The sequence below is a fragment of the Protomyctophum parallelum genome (genome assembly GCF_964188405.1).
Source record: "Protomyctophum parallelum genome assembly, chromosome: 6".
Classification (NCBI taxonomy): Eukaryota; Metazoa; Chordata; class Actinopteri; order Myctophiformes; family Myctophidae; genus Protomyctophum; species Protomyctophum parallelum.
The window spans coordinates 16,553,423-16,575,664 of NC_139701.1; the positions used below are offsets into that span (position 1 = coordinate 16,553,423).

At 43.1% G+C, this 22,242-nt stretch overlaps 1 protein-coding gene across 1 annotated transcript in view; it reads left to right on the top strand.

Moving 5' to 3' along the window:
- The first annotated feature begins 477 nt into the window (after positions 1-477).
- p3h2 (prolyl 3-hydroxylase 2) overlaps positions 478-22,242 on the top strand; it is an 88,242-nt gene continuing 66,477 nt past the window's right edge. The window contains exon 1 of the mRNA XM_083768144.1: positions 478-1,175. Coding sequence (XP_083624270.1) covers positions 747-1,175 — 429 coding nt within the window. The 5' untranslated portion in view covers positions 478-746. The remainder of the gene's footprint in view (positions 1,176-22,242) is intronic.

Here is a 22,242-nt window from a genome sequence, read left to right on the forward strand (position 1 = left end):
ACTACAGTACAGCACGCACATATTAGCACAAGTCAAGGAAGGGTGATCAAACTTTTAATAATTACAAAAAAAGTTGCTGTTGCTGGATTGCATGAATAGCCTATAGGCCTAATAACTATTAAGTTCATAAGGTCACTGACTCAGTGACCTGCATTTATTTATTTGCATAGGCTAAATGTGACTGCCGGATGAATTAACGCCACATATTCAGCCTACACATTTATTCACAGCCAGGTGAATAAAGATATCTCTTCCTCCTGTTAAATCAATGCGTCAATGTAACTATTTTGCCCAGTTAGATTGTTTCCCATGACCTTACACCTTGACCTTGGTCCTTCGCAAACAGAAGAAGAAGACACATTTTGGCAAGCGACACACCGTGGTACTACGGAGTATAATTAGGCTTTATTGGACATTCACGTCTTCAAGGGGGAGGAGTTCGCGGAGAGAGAGAGAGAGAGTGGGGTCATTTACAAAATGTTTGTACCCGACAAACACAAGCCAATGTCCGCCTCCGCCAGTACGACTACGCTCCGACCTCCGCCGCCCTGAACACTGTAGCCTCATTATTATGAGTGATCCTCCGGTGCGTTTTTAAATGGACAATCACATGCTCGCTGCATTGCTTCGGTGACTGACTGACTGACAGGCAGTCGCTCTGTCTGTCTGGACTCTACAAGTCGCTCCAAGGTAATAACGACGACTACTTGGAATATAGCGAGCGCTGGTGCGCCAAGCAGGGAAACATGGATGTAAACTTTTCACAATGTGGAGCCCTGGTGGCAACGGTCCTGGCTGTCTTATTGTCCTGCTGTTGTTCAGCTGATGTCCTCGAACCATACGACCTTTTATATGACAACGCGGTCCAGTCCTTTTACAACAACGACTATGAAAGCGTGGTGCGCTACATGGAGGGAGCGCTCAGCAGTTACGCAGAAGTCCGCCAGACCAAAGTGCGATGTCGGCTTCGGTGCCAGGACCAGCATCCCTTCGATGGCACCGTCTCGGACCTGCAGTTCTTCGACGTGGTCCTGCAGAGGTCCGCCTGCATGGGCGCATGCATCGAGGACACGCTGGGCGTCGGGACGCAGTCCGTGCACAGGGTCAGCGAGGATGTCATTCAGGATTTCCAAAGACGAATCCCCTACAACTTTCTTCAACAGGCTTATCAAAAGGTACGGCAAAATTGCAAGGTGACAGTGGCTACTGGCCAAACATAATTTGATTGAGTATAGGCTGAAAATAAGCATGAAGATAGATTAGGATTAGGCTACTGAATGTTTAGGCTATTAGAGGGGAAACGGCCTAAAAGCCTAAAGTCTCATGAAATTGGTATTTTTAGGGCAAGAAGACCCACATCACAAATTCCTCCATACACAAATTCCTCCATACCCTGCTTTACAATCAAATGACATTGATTTATCAACCAGCCATTCAAGCCTTCTTTGGCCAGCGGGGAATGTTTATTGCCGCTCTGGTCTAAATCAGTGGCTCTCAAGTGGGGTCCAGAGACCCTCAGGATTCCTTGAGAGGGGGTTGGGGTTTCAAATGGTTCCATTTTGTTTTTGCGTACACTCTCTGGGGGTCCAGGCCTCCTGTGTCCTTTTGAAATGTAAAAAGTTTGAGGGAACCACTCCACTGTTCCTCATAATAATAACCTGCCCACGCGCTGCATTCAGCTGTAGCCGCTCTGCTGCTTGGCAACGCGACGCCGCCTCGCACATCTCGTCACAACAGAGCGCAGAAGGTTATAACTGCAGTAGCCCCTAATAGGCCTAGGGCATGCTGCTGCACGTCTAACGTTGTCAGAAAAGTGTGTAGCTATTGTTACAAAGTGGTTGTTACTGTTACACATTTTAGCTGCTAGATTAGGCAAATTCAGACACGCTGCACTGTGACGCACACATACAATTTACAGTACACCCTTCCATATCCATATTTCATTCATACTGTATGTTTCAGTTGCACCCCTAGTTTTTCATTGAGCGAATCCGTTCACTTGTTTTCCATTTCATGTCTTTTATGGCCTTCTGTGTGTGCCATGCTAAGCTTCCGCAAATATTTGTGGTTTTTCATGTTTTGGTATAGTCATTTTCTTAATTCCTTCCTAATTCTTTCCACATTCACAGTGGCCCTGCTTCACCTTGTCGAACAACAGAACATGTTCGAAAAGAATGACACAGAATATAGTGATTTATAGGCCCGCCTATGTCTAGGGATGTAGTCAGAGGTGGAAGAAGTAGGCTACTCAGATTATATACTTAAAAGTGGCAATACGCCAATGGCAATAACGACATCAGAATACAAGAAGTCTTGTATTAAACATTTTGAGTAAAAGTAGAGAGGTATTGGCATCAAAATATACTTACAGAGTCTGTAGTGCTGTCGCCTCATAGCTAGAAGGTTCTGGGTTCGATTCCCGCTGGGTGCTGGCGGCGTGTTCTCTCCTCCGCGTCATCAGTGCCCATACCCTAGGTGAGGTTGGCGAAAGGGCCTTTCTGTGTGGAGTTTGCATGTTCCCCCCATGTACCCTCACAACAAATGAGGGTAAACTAGAAAAAGTGCCCTTCCGGGCACAGGTCTCCACCAGGTTATCCACAGATCCGTGCAGTTAGAGGTAAAAACACTTTTCGGCCAGTTATAGCGCCACCTTGAGGCTGAGTTGAAATTGTTCATGTGGCATTTCGTCCTTGGCCTAGTGGGAATGTGGGTGCACAATTTCACGGAAATCACGCGATGTGTTCATGATTTGCAGCATTTTGTTTGAAACTGAGCACTCCTGTGAACTTTGGAAGCCAATCTTAACCAATCAGGATGGAGTCTGATAAATCTGAAAGACCCGTTTCGTTGAATGGCTCTAGAGAGACTGTGTACCAATTTGCGTGATGTTTGGACAAAATCTGTAGGTGTACTGTGCAAAAACCTGTTTTGCACAAAGCGGCCTCCTGGTGGCGCTATAACAGGCCGTTCTGGAAAGTTTGGGGCAGAGGTTCATGGTTGGCATCCAGGGAGTGTGTGTGCAAAATATGGCATCGACCGGGTTAACGGTGGCCGAGATTAGCTGTTCACGGACACACGGACACACGGACGGACACGCGGACGGACGGAGTGCAAAACATACTCTCCCCACATGCCTTCGGCCTGGTGGAGACAATAAATGCAGTAATCCTGTTCTCTAAACTGCCTCCCCCTGGCCAACCGGGGCGCCTGATGGAGGGGAAAGGAACTGGTTGGAATAACGTGTTCCTTCCACGCACTACGTCCAACTGGGGAACCCCCCCCCCTGTCGGGTGCAAAATCGTGGGATAAAAATTATGGAGAAAAGAAAAGTGCCATTATACCATAGTAAGTAAGTGATCAAAAATAGCACATCTACAAGCTCACAACGCAACTTTGACCTTGTAGATGGGCTATTTTCGAATATCTACGGTATAAAATGGGGCTTAAGTGGTTAAAGTATAAATCTAGAAACTAGTAGCCTATCTAAAGTTGTCAAGTAGTCTAATTGTATTAAGTACAGTAGGGCAGGCTACTTGAGTAAACGTACTTACGGTAGTTACGTTTCACCACTGCATATAGTTGGGTAGATAAAAGGAGGTTATAGCCTATTGTTCAATGCATGCAACTTCGTTTGATCTTTTAAACCCTCAATTACCCGTATTACTGACAGAATGGATATTAGGGTTATTCACTCAGCAGTTAGGAGAGATTTTGAGATCAGCCCACTCCCTGAGGTCTTTCTTTTGGCTGAGATATGGCTGCTGGAACGATCCTGATGAGTGATGATACAGTAGACTCAGAACAGTATATCCCTTATATCCCCCATAGACACAGCCTGTAGGTCTATCTCTCTCCTTTCTCAATGTCTGTTTCTACAGTGCTGTATGTATGTATGGTAGATATTGGTCATTTAATTATAGGTGACATCGGTGTCATGCTCGTAGAACGCAGTACCACGCCGTGGTACCAGTAATTTTTTGATGTGCACGCACAGGGACGGAATGGAATGGTGCATGTGCGTGCACGCTAGAACGCGTCCCTATAGATTCAAGAGAAGTCACCACCAAGACACACCAAGTACCCAGTGGTCTAGGTTTACTGGCGCCCACCTCCCTCTAGTGTCAAGTAGCCTACCGTGCCAAATTCAAATGGATACTACTTTGCATAACAACAGCTTTAACTGTTTATACCTGAGCGGTGACTGTGAGCGCACGTAGCCTATACGGTAAGCATGCACACTTGACTGTGTGGAGTCACTGCTATGGCTCCAGTAGGCTGCTGCTGTGTGGTGTTCTCCTCCATCAAAGAACAGTTACAGATTAATTCTGGGTCCTATTCGGCAAAAATAACAGATCTATAAGCTCACAAGGATTCACACCGTGTGTGCTTGTACTGTAGTTTGGCTATCTATGAAAATGATTTGTTTGCTTAATTAGAAGTAACATTTTCTTCTTAATCAAATTAAAGTTTAAAGTTCAAGATTTTTCTTTTCATTACAAAACATCGATCAAAACAAAGTAATTGGTGGGCTATGATTCTTCAAGATCTGGATCGACATGGGAGCCAAAAATCTGGCATCAGTCGGGCTTGAATTTATTGTATGATTACCAGTTTGACATAAGATATATCATTTGGTGGAAGTTATTCTCCAGAGGACCATATGCTTTTAACAGGAGCTGCTCCAGTGGTCATTGAACCCCTAACTTTGGCAGTGCTTGTGACAGGCTTTCAATGATGATGCAACCCAGGTTCCCCAAACTTTCCAAAAATGTTCTATGCTTTTAGCTTCACCTGAGTGTGACAGTGTCCTTTTGAACTGGGCTGTGGAACCGGCATTTGGCTCTTCAAAGAGCCCAGCTGGGCACCTGGCACCACTATATCCTCGCATGAACCCGAGATGCAGCCGATTTCCACTGCCACTGGTGCCCAGAGGAGCTCTGAATGCCACGGTGATGACATACAGGTTCCACCTCTCAGAAGTGGTAGGAAGTTGATCATCCAGATCACTGCAGGCATTAGGCGATGAGTGTTCCTCCATACCCCTGGAACAGCAGAAAGAGTCCACAAGGGTGATGCGCTCATTGCACAACAATGCAACTGTCTAGACGTTGGTCACAGAGATGGCCTTGCACAAAAATGCTAGTCTCTGCACTAAGAGAAAAATATTATATTATATTAGAGAGTTATGATTTCACCACCATCTGTCCAGTGGCAGAGTGGCACATGATTGTTTTACACCCAAAACAAAGTGGTAACCCCTTTTGATGCTAGTGTTTTCGCATCAGTTTCTACTTGCGCTGCCCTCGCCCTCCTCCATGTGTTCCAGCATGTTGACGTCTTTATTAATTGACTTGAGTGCATGATGGCAGCACATCAAGGCCGAGCGGGGTCTGCTGCTGACCTTAACACAGGTAGGGAGGGGGAGGGAGGAAGAGAGTGCATCTCCTGTTTCCCTATTGGCTTGCCAATAAGAGTACATCAGCAGTCTTGTTTGTATGTGAATGTATTTTGGACTCTAAATCTTGAGTGTTCATTGAACTCTGTACAAATTGAGCCGAGGGGGAGGGGGTGTGTGTGTGTGTGTGTGTGTGTGTGTGTGTGTGTGGTGGGGAGCACACATGCATGTTATCAGCATGTGTGTATAAATTGCGGTGGGCCAGGGGTGTGTGCTGCTGGTGTTTGTGAAAATAAATAGCATTCCTCCAGTATTTAACATTCCAGCCTCACACACGCCCACCTCCTGACAGCCTCTGGAATAATGCTTCCATTGGCCCTGGCATTAGAGGACCTACAAACACTAACTGTTTTCACCTCGTTCGGGCCAGTGCATACGTCTCCCGATTCGCCCATCATTTACCCTGGCAAATATTTTGTTTTCCTGTTGTGACCTGTTTGCTTTTCTAAAAAAGAGAGACTTGCGCACCATATGCGGGAATTAAAAGGGCGACTCTTGTAGTTGCCAGCGGGGCTGGCCCCACGTAGCCCTCAGAGGTCTCTGCCCATTGGCCAAAGCTCTGGCCCTGCAGACCACAGGAGGATCAAAGGCCTGGGGGCTGCCCTGGGGCACGGAGCACTTTCTGGTTCTCGGCCCAGATATGATCTCTAGTGCCTGAGCCTCGGTCCTTGGATGAGCCAGACCTCATTACTATTACTATTACTAACACTTTTGAATTCTAAATCAAATTAAAGCTGCAACACAACGCATTGATGTCCCTCCCGGTATTCAAACTCCTGTCTCCTGCATGGGGGGGATTACATTTCTGATCACCTGATGAAGGCCGCTTACGGCCGAAACGTCATGTCCTGAATTAAATGGTGTTTTAACAAAATAAACACTGTTGGAGCAAAGTCTGTGTGTGGACTTCTCCTTCTCTGGATTACATTTCTGTCCCTGAGCTAAAACATTAACATAATTTGTAACAAAAGACTGTGGAGCCATATTTTAAAGGATGTATCAGTGAAATATGCTTCAGTTGCAGGCTACAATGATATTGAAAGGATTGGTCAAAAATGACTTTGCAAAAAGGAGGATTGAGAATAACTCTGATACCTATAGTAACTTGGAATTAAAGCTCATTTAGAATAACACTGGCATAATTTGTAAGTGAGAACTTTGTTATGTGTATGAGGACGGATGATAATGTTTTGTTCTCCACCCAACAGACTAGGCAGTGTTTTCTCATCCCAATTTTGTTTTGGGAACTTTTCCATGCCTCCTGGCATGATGCAAGTCACTACACTACTATCTGATGCATGGCCTTAAGAAGACTAACTCTTTATTTGTCTCTCTCACGCTCTCTATGCAATTATTTCATCAAATCCAGACGCATTCAACATTCCCTTTCCAGTGTGAATAATAATAATAATTGTACCTTTTATTAATTCCCGCAGGGAAATTCTGTGTTCACTCTGTTCTTTTAGAACCCCAAAGACAGACATACACTCCAGAAAGATGAATGATGGGCTGCACATAGTGCCACCCAGGAACAAGTTTAGGTGTTCAGTGCCCAGAAGTTAAACTGTCGCCTTTCTCCTTCTACCCGTCCACACTCCATCTGTGCTGGAATTGCACCATTGCGGGGAAAAATAGCAGATATACAAGCTCACTACGTGTCGCTATTTTCGTATGCCACCATTGTACAATGAAGTATAATACAGGATTAAGTGATTAATCAGACTAATCAATTTATTCAATTATAACTTTGGTGTCATACCTGGTGATATAAGAAAATAAATAATAAAGTGCCCTGCTTCACGATTATTCGATTAAGCTACATGCATGAGAAAGATTAAGTTGGTTATCGGTATCAATATATTTTCTGGTTAATTTCCCAGCCCTACTTCAGTGACTGAGTGCATCTGTCTTGTTTGTTTGTATATTTGTGTGAGGGTTTGAGGGTGTGAGCGTACAGACTACAGATGTTTTCCTCTGTAGCTTATAATAAGTGGGGTCTGGCTTTGTATTACTTAAACCAAAAGCAAATGTTCTCATCTGTCTAAGGCAGGTGGTCGAGCAGGTTGCCAAATTTATGTATTACATTTATTTGATTTGGGTATTCATTACGAAAGAGCTATAGAAACCAGGTTAGGGGAGTGATTAGAGGGTTCTAGTGTTCTAGAACTGATTGGAATATGGCTATAAAGATACCGAGAGGTTCTTCCTTTTCATCTACGTTTTATCGATGAGGACGGAAATGGTTTTGAGATGAGAAAAGGGAACACTTATCTATTGAGACTTTTTCCCTTCCACAAATACAAGGTTTATGCATGCAATTTGCACTTCATCATCAGTCCTCTTTTCTATATTTATTTTATATTTTGTATTTACTAACAGTCAGCACACTGTGATGTTGATTAATGTATTTACTTCACGACACTGTCATTTAGTTTAAATACAATAATGTAATTAAAGCTTGAATGAATGGGCACACCTGCACTGCTACAGGCAGCTCTCCAAGCTTCACTGTTGATGCTCCCGACCGTGCAATGCCCACAGATGGGCCTCAGACATTGTGGCACTGACGGTGCCAAAGGCCTTCTGCATGACTGGACCCGAGTGCATAACAGCACTGCAGGAATGCGTAGGGGCACTCTGTGGTGCAACACACTGATATCGTACCCCCCCTGATTAACGATGAGATACATTGTGGTTGGAAGGAGGCAGGAGGGTTGCCAAGGAGGACACTGCAGTATTCATGTGCCGAGATGAAACGACGGATTGTAGAGGAAAGATATAGTTGGCCAGGAGAAGTCCCAGTGTGAAGTGTCTGACATTCCCCTGAAGTGAAGCAGACGTTGTCTACTACTGATGAAGTTGATGTTTGCGATAAGGGCTTAGTTTGATATTTATTCCAACATCCTCAAACCGTTGATTAAGTGAGAGATTTGTCACAGTGACTGCATTCCAACCATACTTCTGATTTATGGAGGTTCACAATATCCCCTTCCTCGTCACAAGAGAGAGACTTTGGACTGTGATTCAGAGTCCTGATCCAACCAGCTGGTGGACAATGTGTGAAAAGTATGTGTGTGTATTTCATAATTGAAGTGTTGGCAGCAAGGACAGGAGTCATTGTTGCCACTACAGATTCCTTGGTTTAAGTGTGTAGGAATATCGTATGTTGTATGCCTTCTGGTGATGATGATTTTGGCCCGAACTAAGTAAGGAGGAACACATTGGTGTCTTGAGTCAAGGACTCCCCAGTGTCTGAATGGAAAAACTGGAGTTTGCCAGGCATCTGTTCAGCTTCACTAATGAGCAGAAATATGTGTCGACTGCTCCACATCACCCCTCATCACCCATATCTATCACTTCATCTCCCACACAGCTGACGAAATGATTGTCCATAAGGAAGAACGTTTACTCAGCAACCATGTGTCACCTATACGGTTTGTGCCCAGATTGAGATAGATTAGCCCGAGGAGAACGGCGTGTAGTGCAGTATGTGCGTTCTTCATGTGTCCAGTGGGTCGGACTCGGAGCACAGATATATTCTCTGGAGCAAGACGTGAAAGAGAATGTTGGCGAGTTTGAAGGGTGTGCTGCTGAGTCCAGAACATCTATAAAGCAAAGGAGCCATTTGTCTGTGGATATGACAGTTTGTTGTAAACCCCACTGAGTTTTACGTATGAGAGATTGGGTACTTTCAGATATGCGGGATACTGACGACATGAGGTAGAATTTGGCTTATGACTTATTCCTGGTTCCATGTCTCATGATCCAGTTTGTCAAAGTCAGTAGCACAAAAAAGTGCTTGTACACTGGGTAGCTGGCCTTAGCCTACTGACCAGTACAGTGTTGGTCACTGTTTGCTACCCTTCTGTTTTCCAGGATGTTGTTTGCTCACACAAAACCAGAGTTCAGTATCCCAGTTGGTCAGTCCAATATCCCTGTTGAATGGCAGTGTCTTTATATCCTGTATACTATGTTGTAATGTTTTGCACCGTGATGTCCTGATGCTGTCTTGGCCAGGTCGCACTTGAAAATGAGATTAGAATGTCTGTTTTGTTTTTCTCACCAGCTTTGACAAATTCACTGGCTGAGTTTCACACCAAGGAACCTTTTTGGACACAGAAACTGTAACGTGTTCCTCAGGCTTTCTCAGGTGTCCTTTCCAGGCAGCTTAAAACCATGTGCTATAAATTGTGCTCGACTATCATGTTGCTTCTCTCAGCAAAACGTTTCCAGGAAGTGGTGTTTGGGGTGGAAACTACAGAGTAGGGTAGGGGTACAGGAAGTCTAATCTATTTTGGAATATTCTGGGAAGTTTAGTATGAAAATGATTGTATTAACTGTAAATAATTGCATCTAATTTGTTGTGATTTGTCTTTTCACACTTCTGATTTGGTTTTCTGAAAGCTATAAAATGACAAAAAACAGTTAATACGCTTAAAATGTATAACATTGTTAACCTGAACAAAAATGCTGCTACTCACCAAAACAAAGGTGGGTTGTGTCATTAGAAAGCCTACTTTCCTTAGTGGAAGCACTCTGAGCCCCCCACCACACGTATAAAGTTATAAACGGTACTTTCTGGGCAGAAAGGGATTTTCTTTTCACCGGAGGAAAAATCTTCTCTGAGGTAATTCTCTGGGCAATATCGGTAGAAGGCGCAGTGAAGTATAACAAAATCCCCTTTTGGCCAAAAAGTACCGTTTATACGTGTGGTGGGGGGCTCAGAGTGCTCCTACTAAGGAAAGTAGGCTTTCTAATGACACAATTAACCTGCCTTTGTTTTGGTGAGTAGCAAAAACGTTCTTTTTATTTACGCTAAAGACGAGAGGCTGGTCTGCAATCATGCGAGCGGCGGAAGTCGAGAGTAACATAACTCTAAATGCAATGCATTAGAGCTATGGACCAGAGCTAATGTCACACATGTATATGCAGTCCTTTTAAGTAATCGTTGACCGCATTGCTATAGTATTTAGTATGTGGCTGCAATGTCTGTCTGGTTTTCAGATGTCAGACCTGGGCCACAGCAGGGACAGATGTCTCTAATTACCCACTGGGATTTAATCAACACCACCCCAGGTCCCTGAGCAAGACCGTCGTGACTCTTGAGTGATGTGGTGTTGATGAAAGAGTAGGGCTGTCACGAGTACACATTTAAGTTGACAAATAATTGTGATTAACAATTTTATTGTGTTTTTGGCATTGAAATATACATTTAATATGAATAGAAATTACATTTCTGTTTGCCTTTTTCTTTTAGGCTTCGTAATAAAAAAGTGCACAGGGCAGACATGATAAATACCTGAAATATACAAAGAAATTACAAGACATTTTTATAAACTTGTAGATCTGCTATCTACAAAAATTAAGTTTAAATTATGTCTCCTGTGTCTTTGTCTATAAAATGCATAATAATTTTAAAGCAGTTTTCTGCCTTCTTGACCCCATGGTCTGTTTCCTGTGAAATTCAATTAGAGATGTTGGTTGTTTATCCAGGTCCGCTCAGCTGTCATCACCCTGAAAGGCAAGGGTCCCAAGGCAGCCATATGAAGTAAATGTGTGTGGTGTAAGTGTTTGTACTTGACAGAGTTTGTTTCTGCATATGACTTCATAGTAAAAAAGAAGAAAAGATCAAGACAACTATGCACTTACTTACTGCCTTGTCTCCACTACAGTCTAGGTAAAGTTGGGCCCAAAAAACCCCATATCTCCATAGAGGTCCATGTATTTGGGCCCAACTTCACCTAGACTGTATTACATTAATAAACATGGTCATGAATACTTTCTGCTTCCAGTCACAATCCAATGACAGCGCCACAACAGGCCATTATATGAACTTTCAGCAAGTCCCGATTTCCTTAGTGGCTTCACAAAATATCTGTCTGACTGCCCCCCTGGTTGGGCCCAGCGCTGCAATACCAAATTCGTCCACTATGTCCATTTCGCCTCAGGGTTTCCTCCTGGTGCCGTCTCTATTAATATATACTCTAGTGTTTGGTCTCGAATATCTGGGGGGAAAAAAAGTACTATAAAGGTAATTTAGGGCATATGACATACCGGTACATTTATTGAGCTGAGATGAGATGATTTGTCTGAGGATTTAAACCACACCATGGGACATGAGGAGTGGACAGCTTGAAATATTTACCCCCTTCAGGCTGTGATCTGTCATGTTGTCATACCTTGTCTCTCCATAGGCGTTTTTCCATGGAGAGAAACAGGTTGTGTTACACCTAATATAGAAGAGAGCGTAACATTTTCATACTGTTCCCCATACTGACTCGACCTCCAGTCAACACTGACCTCTCAGCATCTCCACATCTGGTTCAGATTGCAACCCAACTCTGTGAATTACTATTAAAGACGGTGTTAAACAAAATCTCCCTCCCCAGCATTCGGCCTGGCCTGGCAGAGATTACCAGTGGTTAGCTGCAAGTGTCAGACTGCCCTTTCCACTCTATTGTGGTCAGTGCTAGCTGGAGCCAGGAGTGAGCGGTGTGGGCAATGGCATGCCCACTCTTAGCACTTGCCCACCCAGTGAAACTGATCAAATTGGCACAGACACGGGCACAGACACAGACTAGGGCACAGACACAGGGCACGGACACAGACTAGGGCACAGACACAGGGCACGGACACAGACTGTACTTTAAAAGAAGTTGTGAAAGGCGTCATGGGCATGGAAAAGCCAACATAACGGTGACAGACACTGCAGATTAATTGAAGATCTCAAGCAAGCAATCCAAGCAAGTCAGACATTGGGTCAAAAAAGGACAGCTGCCACAAATGGATATGTGAGCATCTTGGTCAAATCAAATCAGATAGAGGGATAACATTGGGACATGCCGTTAAAGCCCAGCCCTTCTCGACTTGAGGGAGGCTTTAAAAGGATCTTACAATATATAAACTAAATGGAAATGAAGCTATGATGACTACATTTCGGATTAGGGACAACAGATCCAGTACAAGTCATTTTACACTTGTTGCATGCTGAAAATAGCTTGTTTGATAGCTTGTAGATCGGCTATTTTCAGCAACTCTAGTCATTCCGACAGCATCGACTAAATCAACTGGAGATTTAGTCGACTAAAATCTTATGATATTTAGTCGACTAAAACTAGACCAACACTAAAACATTCCAGGTGACTAAAATGTGAAACTAAATTAAAACTATTCAAAGACACTGGCTACGTTTACATGAAGGGTGATCGTTCCGAATAAATACTTCAGAATAAAATACATCCGATGTAATGTTTTTTGCCGCGAGTTTACATGGGAAATGTAAGTTTTTGTAGGTGTTTACATAACAACGTTTAATAGGATTGAAATTCTATTCGGAATGAAAAGGGGATTTAACTGCTCATGTAAACTATGTAAATTTGCTGTCAAAATCAACACTGATTATACTGTAGCTGTCTTGAAATAGGCTGGCCTTTTCTTAACAACATCCTGTGGCAGTGTATGTGTTGTACTGTATGTAAACATGACAAACAGAGCTTGAGGTATTCGACTAGAGCATGGTTAATTCCTTTTCCCTAATAATTATACTCGGGTTTCAAAGCATTCAGTTCCATTACAGTTTAAACCGGGAAATCTGAATGGACTTTCATTGTTTAAACTTTAAACATTGAAAGTCCATTCAGATTTCCGGGTTGTAAAAAAAATTAAGATTAACACAAAACAAAGAAGCAACCAGTTTATTTTGATGGGAAATGTATGAAAACGATTGAAATTTACGGAAACTATTAAACGAAATAAAGTCTCTACAACATCTCACCATTATTAGTATGAGAATTTTTTGATAGTGTGTATCGTTAGGCCAAAATCGGCTTCCGAAGTTAGTGGGAGGGACCTATTTTACCAAAAAAATGCCACAAATCTAGACCCAAATCCACCACAAATTTGAATGAGATTTCGCGGGTGGTTTAATCAACCAAGAGCCAAAATTCCATTTTCATCCATAGGGGGCGACGCAAATAAAAAAAATTAACCAATTTTTTTTTTGGGGGGGGGGGGGAATAAATCCCCTCCAAATTACTTACACATGATCACAGGGGTGATTGTAATTGGCTAGAAAGATTAGTGGGAGGGGCCTATATATGTGATCGCAAGCAACCACACTTTGACTTTTCTAGTTGGGTTTGTGCTCGCAAAGCGTTTGAAGCTCAACTTCCAGAGGTTGACATTAAACAGAATGAGGAGGGGAGTGTGTGTATGTTGGCATGTTAAATCAAAAAGGCTTGCGTCAGAGGTCCTGGGCTGGATATCCTTGAACAACCCCGCCTGTAAATCCAGACCCTTCACTGAATAGCAGAAGGATATCATCTGCATAATGTTAGAATCAGTGTTCCGCAAAAGTCCTCACTGGCTTCCTCAGCATGCCTTGAAGATTAGTTAGATTGATGAAAAGTGGCATGTACTAGTAAAGGGGTCAGAGTCCTTAAAATGGTGACAGTCTTTTGGCCAGGGTAGGGTGTGATGGATAAGTGAGTTTGAGGTTTCAAGCACGATACAAAATCTATCATCTGACTTGTTCAATTAGCAACCATTTAGAGAACGTACAGGATAGTGTACTAGAAGCTTCACTTAGCGTCCAAGCATTATTTGCGGCCCTCCGAGCTTGTTAGTAACTACTATTTCCTTGCCAAGATGACGCTCTGGCAGATCAACTCAATAATTTAACTTACAGTAAATGTGTTTCAACTGTTCCAATATACAGCATACAGTACTGCAACAAAGACTGACTTATCCCTCAGCCCAAATCCTCTGCTTTATTGAGTGAGATGGTTTTAGAGTAAGGTGTTGGGCTAATCCCCCTCCATGAGGCCATGACTCATGTTTGACCAGTTGTTTCCTTAGCTGTTTGAAAAGCACTCTCTAGTTAACCCCCCAATGCCACATGTTTTTTTTGTCACCAGTGTCTCACTCTGCGATTGTGTAACTAGAGCCTGTATCCACACCAGTTTCCTCTGCTTGGTTGCTAATCCCTAAAAACATAAATGTGTGATTGATGAATCAATAATCTTTACACATCTTATTGTCTCATTATCTCATTATGTGGAGGAGAAGAATAACTATTTTTGTTGGGCAGATGGCAGATCTGAAAACGATTCTGGGCCTTCACTGTGCCTAGATGACTCTTTAAAGTCTGAACTAATGGTGCTGAGGCACTAGCTGTGGTCAAAAGAAATATAAAATACAGTTTCCTGTTCCCATAGAGAGTGCTGTGAGTGTTTGACATGAATGGACAGGTCTGTTTGGTAATTGCTGTTTGAGATGGAGATTCTGCCAAATGGATGCTGCTGTGGTGTGTACACACACGGTGAGAATAACCTCTGTCAGTCCAGGTAAATGGCCTGCGTTAGCTGAACTGGTCTGATTTAGTGCTTGAGGCTTTTCTTGGGTGGAAAAGATACAGATGGGTGAAGGATGTTGCTGAAAAACGGATTCACTGATATTTTTAGCTCTATTGAAACTGTGCAAACCTTTCCTGAATCCTTGCTTAGGGTTTTTGCAAAGGGCCTAGCTGTGCAGGATATTATTGGACCTTTTTAGCTGTGCGTCTGCTCCAGGTTAATAATGCGTCATTAGTGCTGAGTTGGAAGCTCAGTTCAAGCACTCAGAGGTCTGTGATCTTTCACCCAGTAAGAGACACTTCCTAAAGCTCATCTCAAAGACTAGACTGTTTGGCTCCAGTGATGAGTATTTCTTTTTTACTTTAGGAGAAAAATAACTGGGACCCACCACCACAAGACCATGCATTACCCTGCTCTAGAAAGTAGAGAGAATAATTTTACACACGTAGTAAGTAACATATGGAAATGTAACCTTTTTGGTAACTTAAACACAAATATTTAAGATTTCTCTGGGTGAAATCATAAGCCTAATCATTATCACACAGTCATATAGCCCAATGAAGCCCAGTCTGGAAACCTATTGAATATGGAGGAGTAGAGAATTCTACAAACTTCACAAGCCGTTTGTCAACTCTACCAAGAGTATCCAATGTCTCTTTGACCATGTCTGCCTTATAGAATGGCGAGTAAGTGGCATGTTTACATTCATTTATTTTGTTCCTGAAGCTTTTTGGTTTCACTGTCTGTTTCCAATCTACCAATGTGTTGACTTTTGCTGTCATAACTGTGATTCACAAAAAAAGAAGGGAGTAGGAGGTTCAATTAAGGGATATATCTATCATGTTACAAATGTTAGTTATTGGATTTGAGATCCTTTAGTCTTTGTATCAAATACGCTTTTGAAGTGGTGCAACCACTTCATTAAGGAGCTTTGTGTGTCTGTGGGTGGGTGGCTGGCTGGGTCTGTCCGAGCACGAAAATAGCGGTTAGTTGGCTTTCACAAACAAGTGTCACTGTTGCACATACACACACACACACACACACACACATACACACATACATATATTAACTGTATATATGATGATTTCTGGTGTGACGGTACAGTACATGACAGTACAGTACTGTGGGGACCCCCCACGGTAACTCTGTCATTTCTCTACCATTTCGGACGCGGGGCGGCTCGCCAGAACCGGGCCAGCACCCTGGGAGCGTTCCTGTGGGTCTGGAAGTTTCGCGGACCTCCCCGGGACGCCCACACAGAGTTGCACCACTTATTTCACACAAGTGTGATTTTTGAGTGGTGCAACCACTCCTACAACCAGCAATGTCCGTCCGTATCTATGTGGCCGTCATGAGCACGAGTATGTGACTTATTAGTACCAGTAGGGGGCACCAGAAACAGAGAGATAGTGATGTGCCTGCTGCCTGCTAATGAGAGAGAGAGAGGGGGGGGGGGGGGGGAATTGCACCACTCAGTTCACAGTCACACGGGTGTGATTTTTCTATTATTTAAAAGCTGCAATTTCTCTTTTTATTAAGATCTTACACTTTGGCAGACTGTAGACAAGCTTTGATGGAACCTGTTGCAACTTGGAAAAGGTCATCACAGAACTATGCTTTACAATTGTAATGCTCCAGGCTTTACCCCTATTATCCTACATTTAATGTTAAGCTACACATTTCCATAACACATAGTATGGCAAACAAGACAAGCTTTGATGGAACCTGTTGCATCTTGAAAAGGCCATCACATAATTTGCATAATATTACAAGATACTACTATACAATTGTAATGCTGCAGGCTTTCCCCCCTATTATACTATATCAGTAGATCAAAGCACAGTGATATAAATTCCACATGTGGTCTTTATTTAATATCAGTAAGTCAATCACCTGTAATTGAAGTGCTGCTATTGCTGTATCTCTTAACACTTTAGTGTTAGGCTCTAATCTAATGTGTGAGGATGGTGTAGATTTTATGCTAATCTGCAAAGTAGTGCTCTCGGCAAGAGGTAAATACATTTTGGCAGACGAAGTCATGGGGGAAATTCTAGGCAAAACATAAAAACAAATGTTCAGAAATGGCACATTGCAGTGTTGCCATGTGATGCGTTGTGAGCTTGTAGATGAGCTTTTATTGCACATTTTAATAGGGTGTTGAACCCCAGCATCCCTAGTTTGGGGGGGACGTCTGCCAAAAATAGAAGATATACATGCTCACAATGTGTCGCAATGTGACTCCGCTGTGAGTTTGTAGATTGGCTATGTTTGGCATGAGATTTGGTGTTGTGTGGGGGGAAAAAAGTCTACAAAGTACATTTGCAACTCGGAGTCTGTTTTACTAAGAATAGAGGGTTTAAGTGTTTAAATCCACCCAGAAAGGTTCCTCAGAAGCAGAAACAATCATCTGTGCTGCTATCCTCTTCACTGGCCCCCAGCAAGTCACTCAACGTGGCAATGACTCCCCAGAGCTCTCACAGCCAGATTGATCTCAAAATTACACCGCAAACTAGTCTGGAAAAGTAGCTTCTTTTCCAGGATGTGGAGACCTAGCTACTGCGGTTAAATTATTTTTAGCCTTTTTCTGGCCTCCTTGGGGGGCTATACATTGTGCAGGGGGGGTTGGGGCGGGGGAGGGGTCCATAGAGTGCTCATGCGCTGCTGACGTCTCAGAAATTCACAGCATTCACATGATTCCTTTGATTGGGGTTTACTGGTGAACCCCAAGCTCTTGTTAACTTAAATCCCAACATGGCCACTTTTAATGATCTACGCATTCTGCTTAATGTGGTTTTAGTTAATTATGGGTGATCAGTCCTAAAAATATTCTGCCTATGACTCATATTTGTGGAAGTAAGATGTTTTGGAAGATTCTGGGGCAAACTTCAAATACACATTTATATATATGTATTGCTTTAATTATCTTTAATGTGTGCTTTTACAGTCTGCAATGTTTACTCTAAACTGAACCACAGCTTATTAAGACTTTTAATTTGACTTTGAATGGCATCTGTGTGCCGTTGGTGCCAATGAATGTGCTCACTGATACCACAACTACGGCCTCAGCTCAGCTGTGTCATCTCTCCACTGAACCACCTACTAATTTATAAAAGTTCACCTTGTGGGCTGGTTGCTGAGCAACGCAGATACAAATAATATCGTCAACAATGAGCAGTGGTGGAAAGTAACTAAATACATTTACTCAAGTACTGTACACATTTTCTACTTGGACTGCCACCCCTAATAGCAGCTTTTCAGTGCCTTCTGCCAGCTCTAGACGAAGGCCAAATACATTTTTGTGTAAAAAAGTTTACTAGTTACTTTGCCGATTTAGATTATTACAATTGAAAACATACAGTACATGAAATACTTAAGCCCTATTTTATACTTATGATATTCAAAAATAGCCAATCTACAAGCTCGCAACAATGACAACATTGTGTGCTTGTAGAACGGCGTTGTGAGCTTGTAGATCGGCTATTTTGTGTACTTAAAGTACTTTTGCTTTTGTTACTTTAAGTAATATATTGATTTCAATACTTTTGTTCATCTACTCGTAGAATGTGGGACTTTTACTTGTAACAGAGTATTTCTACATTGTGGCTTTTACTTGAGTACTGGAGTACTTTTCCCACCACTGCCAAAGAGAGGTTTGCTGCTGTGTCTGGAGATGTCCGTGATCTCTTCATCAGGGCCCTGTGCTGGTTTAAAGCACATGACACAAGTCTTAATGTACACTGCAGATTGTGTCATTCTGATTAAATTAGCCTTTCCTTTCTGTAATAAAGGATCTAATATTGACTCAGATTTGGGGGGAGAGGGGTTACTTTCAATACAGTATATCCATTGTATTATAGTTCAGCATTCAGCTAATGGTACCACATTTATGATGGATAAAATAAACAGCCAGCCTTTTTATATATATATATATATTTTTTTACTGGGTAAATCTTGCCAAATGTCATTAGAAGGCCACACACACACACACACACACACACACACACACACACACACACACACACACACTATGATTTATCTGAAGGAAGCTATTGATGGTTTTGGCCTGCCATCATGTCTTCACAGCACCTGTTCCATAAAGCCATTTCTGGTACTGATTATAAATGTATGGATATCTTAAAGGTATATTCAGTGATTTCACTCAAAAAACCTTAGGTTTCGTTTTTGGCTGTGGGACCCAGCCTTTCGTCCAATCAGGATAGAGAGTCAAAAACGAAACCTAAGGTTTTTTGACCCCCAGGGGTTAACTGGGGACAGGGAGGAACTCCTTATATGGCCAGCACACTCTATAGTAGGGAGGATTATCACAACAAAACAAAAAAATAAGTGATATTTGAATTAAGTGAAATCACTGAATATACCTTTAATTCAGGGATCCATTTAATTTAATTAATTGTAGTGAATTTGAACTAACTTTAACAGTGATGTAGCTTGTCTGTCTCTCCATCGCTCTACTCTATAAATCAAGTGTGGTCGTCATAGCGTAGCAGCTCATTCCCAGCCAAACATAATGGACTTTTCCGTCTCAATTGCAGAGTGAGATGTGGTCAACGGCGATGTGAAGGCATGTCATATGCATACAGTCCGTCTCCCTCAGTTTCATGTTTTCCATGAGCTGTGTCACAGTTTCTACAGTAGATCAGTCTGGTTGTGTGTGTGTGTGTGTGTGTGTGTGTGTGTGTGTGTGTGTGTGTGTGTGTGTGTGTGTGTGTGTGTGTGTGTGTGTGTGTGTGTGTGTGTGTGTTAGTTGAGGGGCTCAGTAATGGCAAGGACAGTTTGCCTCATGCAATATCACTGCCAGGCTTACCTCATAAAGAATTTGTAATGATATTTTACTGTAAGTGGGTTTATATCAGAAGAATGAAAAATAAAGAAATCACACAATTCAAGGGCAGAAGCACAACTATACAGACAACTAAAAGATCATTCACACTGATGAACCATTGTGACCACACATCAGGCTCATTTTAAGACCACGCTTATGGGTATGTTGGGCACTGGGTGCGAAACTTACAACTGCACCGGCCCGGTTGGACAATAGCAATGATAACTGCACTGCGTCTTAGTGCTGTATTGCGCATAGTCTTTTTTCATTTTATGGGGTCTTTTGTTAACACGCACGCACGCATGCACGCACACACACACACACACACACCCACGCACGATGCTACTGCACCAAAGGTTATACAATACAGGTATGAAAGATAAGCAGGTGCGCATTGTCTGGATGCTGCCCTTGATTTAGGCAGTGCTAAATACAACTTAAATCAAATACAACCGAAGATGCAAGACTGGCTCTGGTTTTATCATTTTATTGAACGCTTATGTGTTTCAGCACTCGGCCTTACTCAGAGCAGATAAAGTATAGGATACAGTGAGACAGTGGTCACTGTATGAAGGTAAGCAACCTAAACCTGCTGTTATTTTAACAACAGTTTTCACAAACGTGAAGCCTTCCCCTCCTCCGTGGGAAAACAACTGAGGTGTTGGGGAACCGAACCCCTTGCCCTGTGTGTTTTCAATCACAGACCCCCATGTCCATAGGGAATGTTCGTCAGTATGATAATAGTTCTCACCTTCAGTTCACCCTCTCCCCTGTGCCCTAAGGCGTGTATACACACTCTCAGTGGGGTCGCACGGATTCAAGAAACTTGGAATACGCTTTCTGTGTGAGGAGGAGGCTTTGGGAGGTTCATTTACAGTATCTGCGCATACATGTCCAAGAACATCGCTTTTTTCATTTGAGAATTCAAACCCATCGCTACAGGTCTGTGGGAAATCCTTCGTCTGGGTCCAATTGTCTATTGTCCATTGTAAGCTGTTCACAGGCGCATATCGCTTTCTTTCACCTGTTCGGGATTAAGAGGGTGAAGGTAAATGTTTGAAAGGGCTTTAACCTGGTTTGCTCTCGTCAAGCCTCGCCACTTACAGCTGACACGGTTCCATTGTAGAAACTCACGTTGAAAACAAACAACAATCCTTCGCTGCCTTGGGGGCCTTGCAAAGAGGCCTAGGTGTTTTTGAGGGTGTCTGTAGCTTTTACTCCGCGGCTGTATGCCTGCATGGTGAAAGTTGAGCCAGGCTGGTTGAGCACTTACCTGTCAGCCCCCTGCCCTGTAATTAAGGACACTCTTTGGAATTACCCCTCTTTTGGCAGTGTGTTGTGTTCTAATACTTGCACTGTTTTCATAGAACGAACACACACACACACACACACACACACACACACACACACACACACACACACACACACACACACACACACACACACACACACACACCACAGCCCCAGCACAAGCCCCCAGGGCTGTCGCATACCATGTCCCTGGATGAGGATGACTACCTTTTTCCAGTGACGTGATGCCGGGGAATGGATAATAAAAGTTTTATGACTGTGATAATTTAATTCTCTGTCTGCTCCCAGCTGTTGCCGTATTCGGTATGGTACCACACATGATGTTTGGACCGCAGCAGCTCTCTGAACTGGATTCAGCAGTGATGCCTCCTAGAGACGGCGCTCTATCATCCTAGAACACTGTTATCATTGTTCATGGCTGCTAATGTTCTACTGCATAACCCGCGTTCCCCGCTATTTAATCCAATATTCTACGCTGCCGAGATTGTTTTATTACCTTTAGAGCATACGCCGAAGTATGTGCAGCTTTCAACCACGAGAATCCAGCGAAAAATAGTCTGATGGTTTGTTGTTGATCAGAAGAACCAGCGGCCAAGCTATTTACAGTCAGTGATAACGTGTGTTGTGGACGTGGACCCATTGTGAGATCCCTACAAGGACACTTGCAATCCTCCTCCGTCTTCCTAAGATGAAAGCCAGCTGGTTCTCATGGCAATGGTTACAGTGGTCAAGATTTGCAGAGCTTTGTTTTGGAAGCCCTGATGAATTTTGCCTTTTTCCTCCCACCCACGTGAGATTGCTGGGGATTTCCTTTCGTCCCGGGGGATACCCCCCCTATCTGAGCACTGTGAGCAGTGACTCAATGGAAGGATTTCAGACCGGAAACGGGTCAGTTTTGTCTCCCAGACTGAATAACCTCCTTTGATTGAAACAACTTCTGCTGTGTTCTAGATCTACAATGCACAGTGACCTCACTCATAAGGTGTCTCACCCTGTTAGGAATGTGGGATATTTCATATGGTAAAGAGACTGTATGTCACTATATTGGGCCAGACACTGCTCAGTCATGTCCTACTATAACAGCTGTGTGTGGGCTGACTCATGAATGGAATATTCCATTTGTTTCTGTGAGATCTCTTATCCTTCAAGAAGGTAGAAGCTTTATTGTCTGTGCCAGACCAATCTGGGAACCCATTGGCAATTTATTTTTTTAAACGGCACACTCTGCTGTTTGTTTCATTTGAATTTGCCTCTGGGGGCAGGCCTCAATAGCTAATGTG